Source organism: Nicotiana attenuata, unplaced genomic scaffold, assembly GCF_001879085.1.
Source record: "Nicotiana attenuata strain UT unplaced genomic scaffold, NIATTr2, whole genome shotgun sequence".
Lineage (NCBI taxonomy): Eukaryota > Viridiplantae > Streptophyta > Magnoliopsida > Solanales > Solanaceae > Nicotiana > Nicotiana attenuata.
Genome location: NW_017670303.1, coordinates 877,585 through 895,257, shown reverse-complemented (window position 1 = coordinate 895,257; position 17,673 = coordinate 877,585). Strand labels below are relative to the sequence as shown.

The window sequence follows — 17,673 nt, the reverse complement described above, 5'->3', positions numbered from 1 at the left end:
CTCTCGGCGCATGATTGTGTGATCTGCTAACGTGCGCTGATCGGAAAATGGGGAGGAGACGACCTAGAAAGCTGGTGACAAAGATACAACTAGCGGAATTCATTGCCTCAGGAAGCAGGAATGGAAGTCAGGGACGTCACACTGAAGCAGATGCACAAATGAAAGTCCAGAGCTGTGACAAAGGAACTCCAACAAACTTAGCGGCAACTCGAGGATCGAACAACATACAGCTGAAATTAGCTCGAGATCTGGAGAATTTGAGTCCAAATATGAGGGATTTGACACCTCAGGCAACTGATGAGAAGATAGATAAAGGAATTTCAAGCAAAAACCCTGTTCCATTGGTAACTGTTGCACCAAAGGAGGCAGTGAACAACCACAAGGAAAAGGAGCTGAACAACAAGGAAACAAAAGCAATTGACAGTGAGAACATAGAAATTGTGTTGAAAGAGCAGCAAGTAATGAATTAGAACACAACGAAGGAAGCTGAACAGGACAAGCCAAAAGCAGTAATGGGGAAAAATCAACAGAAATGGTCAAATCTGTTCACAGGGAATAAAATGGCTGCACGAGGTATGGATCTAGTGTTCATACCACCTATTATTCAGGATGGGGTTAAAAAGGTACAATTACAACAGGAGGAGATGGAATTGGAGACTATGAAATGGCAAAAAGCTATAATCGTATACATCATTGGAGAAACACCATCAATAGGAGCCATGGAGAGATTTATAGCTGTACAATGGAATTTTGCTGCTAAACCTACAGTGTATTACCATAATGAAGGTTACTTTGTGGTACTATTCAATAGTATGGAAGATAAAAATGCTGTACTCTACTCAGGACCATATACAATGGGGGTGAAACTAATGATTCTGAAGTCATGGACTGAGGACTTCAATTTGTACAATGAAGTTCTCAAAACTATTCCATTATGGGTAAGCTTTCCTAATTTGCCTCTAAACTGTTGGGGTAGGTTGACATTGAGTAGAATTGCTAGTGGACTAGGGATACCTTTGTATGCTGATGAATGTACAAGTAATACTGCTAGAATCTCATATGCTCGAGTGCTTATAGAGATGGATATTAGCAAGGAGTTACCTAAATGTGTTAAAATCCAAGACCCTTCAGGCAAAGAATTTGAACAAGAGGTGGAGTATGATTGGGTTCCCCAGTATTGTAAGAAATGCTTGATGGTGGGGCATGACTGTGAAAGAGAGCAAGACAGAACTAGACCAACAAACAGAAGTGTACAAAATGACCAGAATCAGACTAAACAACAAGGAAGGAGTACCAATGTTAGTGGAAACATACAGCAAACAAGGAAAGCAGCAACTCAATGGGTGGCAATAGGGACAACAAAGCAGATACAGAAGGACATGGGCTAACAGATTGATCAATGAGATGAAGCACAGAATCCAAAAGAAGATCATCAAGTCTGGACTAAAGCAAAGGGCAAGGTGGGACTGACAAGTCCTATACAGCAAGTTATAAAGACTACAAATGGCTTTTCTCCATTGAGAGAAGTAGCAAATGAAGGTAAAATATGCTGGGCAGATGATGATAAAGTTGGATGTAGTAGGGGAGCAGGAGAAGTGATAATTCCAACTAATCAGAAACCTACATGGAATGTGAGGGGGTTTAATAAAGTACATAAGCAAAAGGAGATGAAAATTTTCTTAGAAAAGCAAAAAATAAATCTTATAGCAGTAGTTGAGCATAGAGTACAGAGCAATAAAGAAAGGGAGATTATAAATAAATATGCACCAGCCTGGAGTTGGTGCTCAAACAGTAAGGGGAATGAAAGAGGTAGAATCTGGATTCTATGGGATGCAAATAGTATTCAATTCACTATGTTGCAATCTCATAACCAATATATTCATGGTATAGTCAAAAATAGCAACTCCAGTAAGCAGTTTGCTTTTACAGCTATATATGGACTACATACTATTGCTCAAAGATATGACTTGTGGGAAGAATTGAGAAAAATTGACTCGCAGACCGTTTGTAATTGGTTGCTCATGGGGGACTTTAATGTTGTAATGGATAAAGAGGATAGAGTTAATGGCACAGAAATACAAGAAAATGAAACCAAGGATTTTAGAGCTCTAATGGAGGATTGCAACTTCAATGAACTAAGAACTGTGGGAAGAACATACACATGGACAAATTGTCATGTTAGAATTGATAGAGCTATTGTAAAGGCTCAATAGATGATGAATATGCCACCATTACAAGTTGCAGTGATGGATCCTCATTTCTCTGATCACTCTCCTTTATGTATAGAGGTGGAGGCAGCTATGGAGTATCAAGGGAGACCTTTCAAATTTTTCAACTGTCTCACTGAACATGCAGAGTTTGAAGACATAGTAAGAAACAACTGGAACAAGAAGACCAAAAATATGAAGGGTACATGGTATAATCTGAAGCAGATCAAAGAAGGGCTGAAGAGTTTGAATAGAAGAGAGTTCTCCAATATAACAAAGAAAGTGCAGCAGATAAGGGAAGATTTAGCAAATATACAATCACATATGAGGACAACTAACACTACAGCTGATATGTTTGAGATGGAGAAAATCACAAAACAACAACTGGAGAAATGGAGTAATATAGAAGAGAGCATTTATAAGCAAAGGTCTCGAATACAATCGCTTCAGTTAGGTGATTCCAATACAGCTTATTTCTTTGCAAGCATGAAAGGGAGAATAACACAGAATCAAATAAAGAGCTTAACAGATACCATTGGAAGAGTGATTAGTAATCCACAGGGTATTGAGAAGGAGATACTGGGGTTCTATGAAGGGTTACTAGGGAGATCAACAAACAACATGCCTACTATTAACCCTAACATAATGAGAAATGGTCCAAGACTTACAAGATCACAACAGCTTCAACTCATAGAACCTTTTACTAAGGAGGATGTGCAAACAGCCTTGAAGGGGATAGGTGACTCAAAGGCCCCAGGTGAAGATGGTTTCAATGCCTACTTCTACAAGAAGACTTGGCATATAATTGGAGAAGATATCACAGAAGTTGTCCTGAAGTTTTTTGATGATGGTATAATGTTTAAGCCAATAAATAGGACAACAGTCACTTTGATTCCAAAAGTGAAAAATCCTACTTCTATAAAACAGTTTAGGCCAATATCCTGTTGCACTATAGTTTACAAAATCATTTCCAAAATGCTCACAAATAGGCTGCAGTTAGTAATGGAAGACTTAGTTGATCTGAGTTAGGCAACCTTTGTTCCAGGGAGGATACTGAGTGACAATGTCCTTATGGGGCATGAACTTGTAAAAGTTTTACGGGAGGAAAGGTGTATCACCCAGATGTATGGTCAAAATTGATATGCAAAAGGCATATGGCACTGTAGAATGGTGTTTCCTTGAACAAGTCCTTACAGAGATGAATATCCCAGGAAGATTTCTTGCTTGGATCATGACATGTGTTACTATAGTGTCTTATGCTATTGTGGTGAATGGGAAGCCAACAACTCCTTTTGATGCCAAAAGAGGAGTTAGACAAGGTGATCCATTATCACCATATTTGTTTGTCCTAGCTATGGAATACCTTACAAGGAGCTTGAAGACACTTAGAGAGAATCCTGATTTTAATTACCATCCTAGGTGTGAGAAGCTGAACATAATTCAACTCAGTTTTGCAGATGACTTATTACTATTTTGCAGAGGAGATGTGGTGTCTGTCCAACTACTGTATGATTTCTTTCAACAGTTTTCAAAGGCTTCAGGGTTGATTGCTAACCAGGAGAAAAACAGCATCTACTTTGGAGGTGTTACTGAAGATATGCAGCAAAATATTATTAAATGCTTAGGTTTTTCTAAAGGCTCCTTACCTTTCAGATACTTGGGAGTTCCACTGAGTAGTAAAAGATTATCTGTTGCTCAATGCCAACCTCTGCTGGATAAGATGGTTGGCAGAATCAAAAACTGGACAGTAAAGTTCCTATCCAATGCAGGCAGGTTACAGCTGATCAAGAGTGTTCTATTTGCTATCCAATCATTTTGGTCATAGATATTTCCCCTACCTAAGAAGATATTACAAGCAATTGAGACAATTTGCAAGAGGTTTCTGTGGACAGGTGAAACAGAAACAAAAGCAAAAGCCTTAGTAGCTTGGAGACAGTTATGCTGGCCACAATCTGCAGGGGGTCTAAATATCACAGACATGGTTATATGGAATAGAGCTGCTCTAATAAAAAACTGTGGAATCTAAACATGAAGAAGGACAGATTGTAGATCCAGTGGATTCATGCTTACTACATCAAGAAGCAAGTAATAGGGAAAGCAAAAGCTAACCAAGCTTCATGGTTGGTACAAAAAATCCTGGGAGCTGGTAAATACCTAACTGAGGCCAATATAGCAATTGAAGAAGTGTTGAGCATGAAGAAGTATTCCATCAGACTGATATACAACAAATTGAGAGGTGATCTACCTAAGGTGGAGTGGAGGAGAATAATGTGTAACAACTGGGGAAGTCCTAAGTGGAGATTCATCTTGTACTTGGCAATAATGGAGAGATTATATACAAGAGACGGACTTTTGGGATGGGGCATAGCAATTAGCTCAGCATGCTCACTATGTGGAAATGTAGCAGAAAGTCATGAGCACCTGTTCTTTCAATGTAACTACTCAGCAAATATATGGGGTAAACTGTTACAATGGATGGGATTCCAAAGGAATATTCTAGGTTGGCAGGCTGAAAAACAGTGGGCAGTCAAGCATGGTTCAGGAAAGAAGCAAATATGTGCAACATTTAGAATGGTACTTGTCTGTGCAGTTTACTATATTTGGCAAGAACGCAATTGGAGAACCTTCAGAGGAACACAAAGAAGCAGCAAGGAAATGATTAAACTGATAATCCAAGAAGTGCATTGTCGTGGAATGTTGAATTCTAAGCTAGCTAGACATTTACAGAATTTTAATTTTTATCCATAGTTGTAGATGAATAGCTATGTAGATATGAGGACAATAGATTTGGGGCTGCATGTCCAAATCTATGTGAGTTGAGGATTTTTGATATACTTGTAAATATTTTCCTGGTAATAGAAAAATTAATTACCAAAAAAGAATATCATTAACGAACTAAACACAATACAAAAAAAAAAAAGGTTAATGAGGGAACAATTTGAATTGATTAAGGAACAAAATCACGATTAAAGGAAAAATGACAAAATTTTACAGGCTCTGAATCGTTTTAATTGTTCAATGACTATTGTTGTTACAAAGTTATGCAAAAATGGAAAATTTATTTTCTTCTGACTACTACAAAGAAATGAGCGCAGCCACAAACAAACAGTAGAATATATAATTCTTGGTTTGCTTATGTTTGCTCTTACATCACCAATTTGTCTATGAAACTGAAATAACCACCATCTTCCTCTTCCATTCACAAAAAATTAAATAATGATAGAAATAAAGAACCAATATTAAGACACGGTAGATAATAAGAATAACGAGAGAACCAAGATTTTAACGTGAAAAATCTTTTTTAGAAGAAAAAACTCAAGGCGTAAGATGACTAAAAGGTCAGTTAACCGAACCACGTTAAATGTTTGTGTCTCTTTTGGTTGATTTCTGTTTTGTTGTCTGATTTATCGTCGTTGAAGGTTTGCTTTACTAGCTTCCGCATGACACCTGACTTTTTTCGGTCCTAACACAAAGACGCATAAATAACCGCCGTACTTATAAGGCGTAGGGATCTCTTAATGGTGTGAGGTATTTTGGGGAAAAATCGTGCGGGCTTAACCCAAAGCGCACAATATCACACCATGTTAAGAGTACTGTTTTACCCCAACAATATATTTCAAACAGGAGCATATCCAAAGTTTGGGGTGCACGTAAATCCATGCTCCTATTCTGAGATCATGTATAACAATATTATATTTCTCCAAAATTATATAAATATATCCAAACTAAAAAAATCTTTTAGTGCAAATAGGTATTGGGTGCACCTTTTATTTACGAGCTAGGTTGAAGGTTCAATTCCCATGCCTATTTTGTGATTTAAATAAGTACTTTTTTTGTCTTTCTTTCTCTATTTGGTTTATTATTTCGAAATCCCCAAGTTTGACACAAAATCCATTCTTGTTTTTTAAGCAACGGTTCAACTAATTCTCTTAACTAGATATAAATGTCAAAAATCACATTTGAAAAAAAACTTGAAATTATAATTTTAAAAGTAGACGGATCCTTCTATTTATAATAGTCCATTCTTGTAAAATCCTGGATAAACAAAACATTTTGTACCTTTTACCAAAAAAAAAAAAAAAATTTTGTATCATTAACAGTTTGCTAAAGTTTTAAATGAAATGTGTGCCATATATTGCATTATCCTAATCAAACACTAGACTTCATATAGATTATCCAAAATTAGCTTGCTCTTTGACATCTTGTATTAGTTTTATCAAGTTCAGGTGAGACGAACCCCCTTCCTCCACCGCCTTTCTTGCAATTTCTCCAAGCTTTTTAGCTCTTTCTCTTCTTATTTTTGCTTCCTCTTCTTCACCCATTAATCTTTCAATAACCATCTTAATGTCATCTTTATTCACTTGTGTTTCTGCTTTTTCCTCCTCTAAAAACATAACAGGATTCTCGACGCCAGACTTTACTCCTGTCTTGAGAACATTCGCAATTAGCATCTCATTACAAAATTGCTCAGCAAATAATGGCCAAGTAATCATTGGCACGCCAGCAGATATCCCTTCTATGCTCGAATTCCATCCACAGTGTGTCAAGAATCCTCCGACCGAAGGGTGAGATAATATTAGCACTTGTGGGGCCCAACCATGGATTAAAATTCCATGTTCTTTAACTCTTTCCTCAAAATTCTCTTTATTTAGCCATTTTCTAAATTCATCTGAGATATGTCTAACAACCCAAATGAAAGGTCGTTTAGATGACTCTAATCCAAGTCCGAGTTCTATCATCTGTGATGTTGGCAAGCGCGATAAACTTCCAAGACAAACAAAGAGGACAGAGTCTGGCTCCATAGAATCGAGCCATTTCAGGCAGCGCTGTTCATCTATTGAGGCTTTGCTTCCTCTTTCAGCTTTGTCTTGTTTCTCTTTGTTGCATAAGGAAACCGGACCAATTGTCCAAATCTTCTTACCTGTTCGAGACATAATATAATTTAGTAATTAAAAGTATGCTCCTTCTTATAACTTAAGATTTTAGATAAGATGATCACTCAAGTCTACCGTGATTTTAAGTATGGGTCATGATTTAATTCAAATCTCACCACTACCCCAAAAGCAAAGAAAATTTTCATTTGCTTATCCCAAGAAATAGAACCAAACCACATATGTTTGAGATATAATTTAATTATTGCAATTAAAAGTTTACATTCTGTAACAGCTTAAACTTTTAGATAAGATGCTCACAGAACTCAACATGGTATTAAAGAATCTTGAGGTCATCGGTGGCATAATATAATTACGCAACTAAACGTGTATTTCCTCTAACAATGTTAAACTTTTAAATCAGATAGTGACACAATTCAACATGATATTGGACTTAGCAGAGGGCGTGGCTTCAAATCTCTATCGCCATCCAAAAGCAAAGAATATTTTGACATGTTTGATGCATGAAAAATAATTAGGCCCTTACATATTGAGGCATAATATAATTAATCAATAACGTAATTAAAAGTACTCCCTGACAGTATAAGTGTTCAGATAAGACGGTCACACACTTAAGCAATTCAACATTACCTTTGGCGTTTTTCAATCCTTTTACATATTCTGGTTCCAACTCCTCAAAGCTATTCACCACTATACCATAAGCTTCATCTTCTGCCTCCTTCATTTTGTCCCCAAATTCTTTCCATTCAGGATTGCTTGGATCAATCAAAGATTTAAGTTGAGCTTTGGTTAGTTCAACTTTGTCTGGAAAACCAGGCACTGAAAAATACTCAGTATCAGAATTAACATTTTCCAACACCTTCCATTCTCTCAAATTGTGTAAACACAACAAAGAAAAGCTACACATCCCATGAAAAACAATCCGAGGAATGTCGAATTTTTTGGCAACATTAGTTGTCCAAGGAAAGCACATATCGGAAATTAAACAACATGGAGATGGATTCAATTCTTGCAACAAGTCTACCACTTGCGACTCAAGCATTTGAGTAGCAAGAAAGAAATTCTTCATCATATCTATAGATTGAAGCATGTCGCAATTTTCGCACCCTTCTGGTAGCCCTGCTTCTGAGCTTGGAAAATAGAGGTCAATTACTTGAATTTTAAGTCCAACCTCTATAGCACGGGCGATAACTGTATTGAACCTGTTGGCATTTGATGGTGTTAAAAGAATTGTGATAATTGCACCTCGTTGTGCTAATAATCGAGCTATATCTATCATAGGAATCATATGGCCTTGTGCCATGAAAGGAAATAACACAAAATGTGGTTGCTCATTAGTAAGAACTGCCATTTGGTTGAATTTAGTAGAAAGATTGGAGAATATGAATTGTTATTACCTTATTTTATATGGAAAAGCTCGGCTACAAGCCTTAGGGAAAAAGGAAAATTTTGTGGAGGGAGATTTTTGGCAAATTATCTCATTTTCTTTTGCTAACTTGGAGGCCACGTCTCCTTATGAGCTTCTGTTCAGAGACATGCATCTAAAGCAATTAAAACTTGTTCTGTGAAAGAAAAAAAAAACAAAGAATGTGAGGGAGTTTATTTAGTGTGGAATAATCTCTTCAATACTTTGTTAATTGAGAGTATGATTCGGTGGGAGTCAGAATTTTTCACTAAGGAGATTCAAAGTTTAAATAAACAAACACACATCGAGGGTATATATCATCTTGAAAGGGAGCCTTAGAGCAAAGGTAAAGTTGTATTCGTGTGACTTAACATGTTCATTATGAGGAGGCAGCCACTGATTCTTGCTTGTGGCCCTTCCCCGAACCCTGGTGAGCGCGGAATCCCTTGTGCATCGAGCTGTCCTTTTTTTTAATTATTATCTTGACCTTGTATATTCATTGTAATTTTTTCTTGAAGGAGGTTTGAATGAACCCCTTGCATCCTACTATCTCCGCTTATATATTAATATATTCTAACATATATATATATATATATATATTAGTTATAATTTTAACTTTGTATATACAATTTTTCAGCGAAACGAGCTCGGGTGAACCCCTTGGACTTTCAAAATTTCTTATTTTTGGTAATGGAGTATATACTGTTTCTACTCATCTTGCACTCTGTTTTTATGACAAATAAGTATTTTTCACGTTAAAATCTTCGTTTTTATTTCAAGTATATCTTTTGAGAATTGAAGAGGTAGCATCCGATATGGTGGTAATTTCAGTTTCAAAGACAAATAAGGTGATGTAAGAGCAGACATAAGCAAACTGAGAGTTATATGTCCACTGTTTGTTTGTGGTTGCTGGAAAGTAGCACAGAGGACAAACTGGAACGTCTGATAACCAGCACATGGATATATGGCTAAGTTTGAATTTAATTTTTTCTCTTTTGTTATAATCACAAATTTTAATTTCTTTCAAAATTCTAGACTTCTAGTTAACATAGATGCGTGGCCCATTCTATGCCGTGTTCAGACAAAAATAAACAACAACATACCCCTAGTGTATAAGTAGGGTACGGGGAAGGTAGAGTGGGCGCACACCTTACCCCTACCTTTAAGAAGGCAGAGAGGCTGTTTCCGGTAGATCCTCGGCTCAGAAAAGAATAAAGGGAAGGGGCAATAACAAGTAAACCAATATGACAACCGAAGCAAACCAATCTGACAACCGAAGCGAAAATACAAAACTAACACTAGATAATGCAATCAGAAAACCGAAACAAAGGCAGCAACAAGTAATAGGAGAAGTCTAGGGATACGAAAATACACGAAAGACACTAAGTGGTGTATCAATACTATTGTTACAAACCAGGACAACACTCGGCTACCTAACCCTTTACCTTTATTCTCAACCTCCCCATCTTCCTATCCGGATCATGTCCTCAGTAAGCTGGAGCAACGCCATATCTTGCCTAATCACCTCGTTCCAATACTTTTTCAGCCTGCCTCTACCTCTTCGTTGGCCCTCCAATACCTGCCTCTCACACATCCTCACCTCTGCCTTTGGGCCTACTACAACCTAAACAATTCTGGAAGTTAGACAATAACTTCCACAATTAGAGATATATAGTTTCTTTTCTTTATATCTTTTTGCCTATCTTGCTCATGCCTCTAGTTTTTCCCCTCTTTTGGGGGAGGGTAATGTGGGGTGATGATGGGGCTTGGTTTTTTCCCCACACATCCAAAGAGTAAAAGATTTATTAAAAAAACGAGAGAGAGAAGAAGAAGTGCTAGACAATGCATGTATGATGAAATAGAACTTGATGGTTTTAATCATCTATTAAAAAGAACAAAAGAAACCCCACATGCACAAAAGAAAGTATCTTGTGGAAATATTAAGGCCCTACAACTTTAAACTTTATGGAAGGCCCTTGGACATTCATCACAAAGCACACCATCTGCGCATATGGTGCACAAGTCATCGCTGTCTTTGACAGAAGACTTACGACCTCTTAACCTTGATATAGCAAATTCATGTAGAGACACCCCATTGGAATTATATATGTATCCATAGGGTTGTTTGAAAATAGACCTGTTTCCATTTGTGCATAACTTTGTAACGAATATCGTCTCTTAAACAAACGTCTCAGAACCTATTCGGCAGAGGCGGAGTCATGATTTGAAGCTAATGAATTCCGGATTATATTTATTCTAGGCAGAGATCCTCAATTTATAAATGTTGAAGAAACAGATAAAAGGGATTTATTCTTTTTAGTAGTCATTTTCCCTCCCTTCAAGAAACAAAGTCCTAATAGATAATAAAACCCTAACCATTCTCCCCTTGACATGAATTTTCTGCCGAACTAAACTCAATACACCTTTTCCACATAATCTTCGACAGATGATTGTTGCTTGCCATGTATAAAAATATTAAGTATATGTTAAAAAATCTTGGTGTTTATTGAAAAAAGTCAAAGAATGGGTTAAAAGGAGCCCAGGCGTTAAAATAAGCATGAGTTTAAATTGGCATGGGAGCTCATATGTTACAAGTAGACATGAGTTAAAACTAGCATTGGTTAAAAGTGGTACAAACATGGGTTAAAAAAAGTTTTTATTTCTATAAAGATGCAGCAGCAGCGGTTTTGAATATTTGTGATTGTAAATTTATCTCCACTTCCTTGTGCCAAGGGCCTATTGGAAACATTCTCTGTACATTTGCAGTAGGGGTAAGGTCTTCGTATACACAACCCTCCCTAGACCCCAATTGTGGGATTATACTGAGTTTTTTTTTTTTTTGTTGTTGTTGTTGTAAATTTATCTCCACATGTAGCATCACGTTCAAACCTTTTTTTAGATAAATCTTATATTGTCCCTATATTCAACCTCGTTCAACTATTAGTTCTGATACCACTTGTTGAGAACAAAATAATATGGTATATACGGAAGCTAACAATGAAAAGTTTGATGGACGATAAATTAGACAATAAAGAAAATATACTAAGGAAGCATACTATATTAATATGATTTGATCAATTGTCCTTCATAAATCTACTAATATTAATGAATAAATACATAAGTACCCCCCTCACCTATAGCCGGATGTGATGACCCGAAAGCTCATCTTGTGTTTTACAACCCAATTCGGTATTCCGAGGCCTTCAAAACCTCATTTTATTCATCCTCAATTTGCGTGCACTGTCCGGGTGTGTCTCCTGAAAGCTTTTATGTGGAAAATTGATGAAATAATAATTTTTGGCCTAAAAAGTTGATCTCGTTGGTATCGGGCTCGTATTTTGGTTCCGGAGCTCGGTACATGTTTAATATAATATTTAAGTCATGTCTGTGAAATTTTGTGAAAAAACGGGGTTTATTTGACATGATTCGGGCGTCCGGTTGTGAAAATAGGAATTTCAAAGTTTTCTTGAAAATTTCATGTGATTTGGTGCTAAATTCGTAGTTTTAGGTTTTAAATTAGCGATTTGATCGCATGAGCAAGTTCGTATGATGTTTTAAGACTTGTGTGCATGTTTGGTTTTGAGCCCCAAGGGCTCGGGTGAGTTTCGGATAGGCTACAAGGTGCTTTAGAAAATTTTGCTGGTATATATAGCTGAACCTGTTGCAGGCCTCTGATCTTGCATTTTGCGAGATCAGGCATCGCAATTGTGAACCCTGCAGGTTCCGCATTTGCGAGGCCTTCATCACAAATGAGAAGAAAGGCGGGGCCAACAGTCCTCGTATTTGCGAAGTTTTCTTCGCATTTGCGAAGTAAGGTAGGAAGGGGCAGTGATCGCAAATGCGATCATTTTGTCGCATTTGCGGAGGTTCATGTTCGTAATTGCGAAGGCAGCAAAGGTGTTAGGGTTCTCGCATTTGCGATGGTACATTCGCATTTGCGAGCTTCGCAGTTGCGAAGTTCAGGTCGCAAATGCGACATCTGCAGCTGTGTAAAAGGGACTTAGACGGGATTTTTGATTCATTTCCCAAATTTTCAAAACCTAAATCTCAAGAGGCGAATTTTTCAAAGGCTATTTCTTTCCCAAATCATAGGTAAGTAATTCTTAACTCTTTTCTTACAATCTTTCACTCCTTACAACAATATTTCAACCTAGAATCTAGGATTTTCATGGTGGAATTTGGGATTTTTGGGTTGAAACTAGGGATTTCAATATTTGGGGATTTAGACCTTAAATTGAGGTCGGATTTCAAAACCAATTATATATCCGGGCTCGGGGGTGAATGGATAATCGGGTTTTGGTCCGAGTTTCGGGTTTGGACCAAGTGAGCCCGGGTGTTGACTTTTGCCAAAATGGCCTAAATTGAATTCCTTACAATCGTTGGTAGATCCTAAGGCATAAATTGAATTGTTTGGTTGGTAATTTGCTAGATTCTATTGGCCTGGAGGCTTCTGAGAAGGGAAAGCGGTGTTTGAGCTTTGAGTTTGGCCGTGGTAGCGAGGTAAGTGTTGTGGCTAACCTTAGCTTGAGGCATTAGGTATTGTTGCCTATATGCTATGTGTCATATGGTTGAGTACAATGTATAGGTGAGGTGACGAGTACCTATGCGTTATTGTCGGGTCATAGCATGCGAGTGAGTATTATCCTTATGATTGTTATATTCTTTATTGTATTGTTCATGCTTAAACTGTTGTTCTTCATGTTGGGCAATCCTTATCATGTTTTACTGGAATTTGATATTGGTTGAGCATTGACTCAAACTTGAGGTTGACATTGTGAATTGTTATTATTTTGTTTCTTTGGTGAGGAAGAGTGTAAAGCACGAAGGGTGATGCCATGCCATTGTATTCATTATCATGTGAGGAAGAGTGTAAAGCAAGAAGGGTGATGCCGTGCCATTGCATATTCATTATCACGTGAAGAAGAGTTTAAAGCACGAAGGGTGATGCCGTGCCATTTCATATTCATTATCATGTGATGAAGAGTGTAAAGTACGAAGGGTGATGCTGTGCCATATCATATTCATTATCATGGGAGGAAGAGCGTAAAGCACGAAGGGTGATGCTATGCCATTTTACATTCATTATCATCGTTCTTTTCATTTGTTATGGTGAGGACGAGAGTAAAAGCACGAAGGGTGATGCCGTGCACTTGTTTTGCTGTGTTTCTTTACTGTTCTATTCTCATGATCTCGTACATCCCTCAGAATGTCCCCCCCCCCCCCCCCCCCCCCGTTATTATGTGTTTAATTTCTATTATTTGTTATTATGCCCGTATATTGCTTAACTGCACAGGTTTATGTATGTGTCTTGTCCTAGCCTTGTCATTACTTTGCCGAGGTTAGGCTCGGCACTTACCAGTACATGCGGTAGGTTGTATTGATACTGCACTCTGCACTTTCTGTGCAGATTTCGGTACTGGACCGGTGTTGACCCGAGTGGAGTTGCTGCCTTCAGTCCAACAGGAGACCCAAGGTAGATCTGCCGGCATTCGCAAACCCTGGAGTCCCCTTCCAGTTATCCTAGTTTTCCGTTTTCTTTAGATTTGAGGACAGTTGTATTTTCTTTCAGCCAGTATTTGTTGTGACTCTTAGAAGTTCGTGGATTGTGACACCAGATTTTGGGTAGTCGTGTATTAGTACTTGGATTATTATGAAATTTCGCACTTCTTTACTCTGTTTTGGTTTGATTACTGTTTTTTACTGAATTGGATAGTGGTTAGCGTATTAAATCTATATCTGTTGGCTTGCCTAGCATTCTGAAAAGTTAGGCGCTATCACGATCCCACGTTGGGAAATCCGGGTCGTGACACCGGATTTCCAACTACACAGTATACCTTTGCGAGGTTTTTATTAGCCCCACTATTTTAAAGTCAAAGAAATTTACCCTTAAAGGTACCACAACCAAATTTCTGTTGGGCAGTGAACCACACTCGCTTGACACATGAGATTTTATTAAAAAAATACTTTTTTTTCTTTTCCTCCAACAACTGCCTTCTTCCACCCAAAATCACCCCCCTAAAACTCCATTGAAACCAACCAAATAAAGCTCTAAAACCCAGCAAAAATAGCTCTATTTTCCAGTCGAAAACTCAGCAAAATGGGCCATGAAAACAAGTCCAAACGCTCACTAAAAGCTCCCATTAACACCACCTGAAAACACCCCAAACTCACCCCAAAACAGTCCGCCGAAACCCAAAACGAGCCAAATCCAGTCCCAAAATTCAGCCAAGCCGCAGCTAAAACCTCCCTTGAAACCAACTCCAAATAAATAATAGAAAACCTTCAAAACCAGCCACAAAACTCCATCGAAACGACCCCTTTTACACCCGTAGCAGTTCTTTAAATCTGTCGAGTCGGTATAAATTTCATCTAGATATTGGTTCAAGGCCGTTGTCGAGGTTATGGTCGATTGGCCCTTTGAAGTATAATTTGTGTGTGAAAAGGATAGAAATAGAAAGAAGAAAAATAGAATAAATGGAAGAAGAATGGTTAGACAAAGTCGCCGGCGAGTGAATATCCGCCGCATTTAGAGAAGAAACGAAAAAAAGAAGTAAAAGAAAAAGGAAAAAAAGAAGAAAATTATATATCTCAATAAAAATGGGAGCAAAAAGAAAAATCTGAAAATCATTTTTTCTTACTTCTCACTCTCCTTGGGAGAGTGAAATACACACTCTACCACATAAGCCTTAAGGGTTCAAATAATTTCACTTTAAAATAGTTTAGGGGGGTAATAAAACCCTCACAAAGGTAGAGTGTGTAGTTGGGAATCTGCCTATAGGTGAGGGGGTACTTATGTATTTTTCCAATATTAATAGAAAAAAATTGAGAGAATAACTTATTCTCTAAATAAGACACTTTTAATGATTACATTATGGATATTATTGTTGCTATTGTGAAAAGCAGAAATTCTCAATTTATAGATGTCGAAGAATTTTCTTCTAGGAGAAGGATAAAACATATGAAGGAGATTTATTCCTTTTAATAGTCTTTTTTCCTTCCTTTGAGAAAGAGAGTCCTAATAAATTAAAAATTCAGGGCAAAACTCTAAAAATTAGTCATCCAAATTGGCGTCCAACAGAGTGTTATACTAGTCGAACTTTCGTAGGGCCTCAACAATAAATCTTAACCTATCGAGAAATATGTAATTCCACGTTTATTGAGATTAAGAGTCTCTACTTAGTGATAGACGCGGATATTGGACCAAATATGATTTTACTTGGATCCACTTTAATTTAATCGTGTTTAACCTTAAAATGGATAACAATTAAACTTATATGCGGTTATAAGGACATACGGATTGATTCAACAAAAATAATGAAGAATATTAGATAAACAAGTTAAACGCTAAATCAATGATCAAACTAATTATAATGTTACGACCTGGCTCCAACTTAGGTTGAATAGTAGTTTTGTCCTCGATCGGACCATCTGTTGGGAGTCAATCGTGAATGAAGAAAAATAGTAAAGTAAGAACTTTGTAGTAGTTAAAGCAAAAAAATGAATTTGTATTGCCTTGATATGCGTGTTACGATGTATGTTATCAAAGAAAAAACTTCCTCTTTATATAGTAGGAGAGTTTCATCCCTAGTATAATCTAAAAAAGGTAAAAAATCCTCCGCTCTCGTTAATTACTGATCTATAACCGCCAATGAGCGAGATCCGCACCATGATATGCAGTTGGTTCCGGATATCACTGCCCTCTATCTGTCTCTTACCACCATTAATTGCGCTTCCCGAAGTCTCAAAACTCGTCCCAAGTCCGGGGTACGTCGTTTTATCTGGTCCGATGGCGAGCACTACGTTCAGGCATCAATACAAAGAATTCCCAGCTTCGATTTCGATATCATATATTCATACTCTTGCTTCGTTTGATACACCGGGAAATCGGGGTGCGCGTTAGCCCCGATTTCACCCGTATACAGATAGTCCCCTCGTTTCCCTGCGAGTAGGTTTTACAAAATGATGGGAAACGATATATGAACCCTGATTCCTTCTTTCGTACGTTACAACCAAGGTGACGAATAAGCTGAAAACGTCCCATTAGTTGCGTTGTTTTGACTTTGGACATGTGTTGGTCATCGGCTTGTCGACGCCCCCTTTTTCTCGCGAAATCGGGTTTACGACATTTGAGAAGACAACTCTATTCCCGTGTGGGAATTGGGTTTTTGGAATTGAAGAGTCGCCACCTAATTATTAAGTGCATTAGGACACTGAGGGTTTTGAGTTTGAAAACCAGAGTTCGAGTAAGGGCTAGAAATTATCTCGAGGGGAAGGTATTAGGCACCCCTCAAGATCCACTAGTGTGGTTCTCGGCCATGCTATGTTGTGACTTTAATGCAAATAAGTATACAAATAACTTCATACTTAAGGGTTATAAGCATGTTGGGATCAAGGTCTAGATGATCTACAATTCGTTTGAGGGAGGATCTAAATGCAGAAAATTAATCAAGATATTGAGTAAAGAAAGAAGAAAAAATTTAGGGGAAAAAGGAATAATGCAGTAAAATTGAAGAGGGGTTTTGGGTAGTTGAAAAGACAGAACTTTATTGATATTAAACAAAGTCACATAAAGGAAAGGGGGTCCTAGGTTTGTAAAACACATGGATCATCCACACAACACCGGTAATCAATCGTACGCATAGTGTTATCATGTGATCATCATCTCCATGTATACCCTTCCCAACCCGTTAAGGTATTTAAGCGCGGAATGGTATCGTTACCTACTGCATGCTATTACCCGTCCCACCTATCAGCCCCTTTGGCGTTTAGGACTACTAATCCTAAAGGGAGGGATCTTGGCTTTTCAGGGGTTTTAAAAGGATAAAATTCTAGGGCGACAAACAAAACACATAAAGCAGTTATTGGGGAAATAAGAACAATTAAAGGCTCAAGTAGGCCTCCTCACTTAAAGAAACGAATTGTTTAGCATGTCTTACACATACTGTTTAGGTCATTAATTAAAATTAGCGTAGGAAGAGTTGATTTACCATATATTTCCCAGATAGGGAGTCCAATTTAGTCATGCTTAGATGTAGTTGTCGAAAACTGACAGTTGATTAATTATCTAACTATTTGTATGTTAAACAGGGCCTATAGGCATGATACCTATTAATCCAGGGACTGAAAAAAAGTCATTAGTTATAAGTTCTACGAGTGTTAAACAAATTGC

The 17,673-nt window shown here is 37.6% G+C and overlaps 3 protein-coding genes across 3 annotated transcripts; 2 read left to right on the top strand and 1 right to left on the bottom strand.

The window, feature by feature from the left end:
- The first annotated feature begins 512 nt into the window (after positions 1–512).
- On the top strand, positions 513–2,213 carry LOC109237506. The gene is made up of 2 exons (XM_019403820.1): positions 513–1,298; positions 1,416–2,213. Exons 1-2 carry the CDS (start codon positions 513–515, stop codon positions 2,211–2,213), a joined length of 1,584 nt encoding a protein of 527 aa, XP_019259365.1.
- A 1,120-nt stretch (positions 2,214–3,333) lies between these two features.
- LOC109237505 lies at positions 3,334–4,955 on the top strand. Its single transcript, XM_019403819.1, has 3 exons — positions 3,334–3,976; positions 4,100–4,188; positions 4,257–4,955. Exons 1-3 carry the CDS (start codon positions 3,334–3,336, stop codon positions 4,953–4,955), a joined length of 1,431 nt encoding a protein of 476 aa, XP_019259364.1.
- A 1,281-nt stretch (positions 4,956–6,236) lies between these two features.
- LOC109237515 (UDP-glycosyltransferase 73C3-like) lies at positions 6,237–8,825 on the bottom strand. The gene is made up of 2 exons (XM_019403829.1): positions 7,730–8,825; positions 6,237–7,128 (listed from the first exon to the last, which is right to left on the bottom strand). The coding sequence occupies exons 1-2, from the start codon at positions 8,448–8,450 to the stop codon at positions 6,380–6,382; spliced, it is 1,470 nt and encodes a 489-aa protein (XP_019259374.1). The 5' UTR covers positions 8,451–8,825; the 3' UTR covers positions 6,237–6,379.
- Between the last annotated feature and the right edge of the window lie 8,848 nt (positions 8,826–17,673).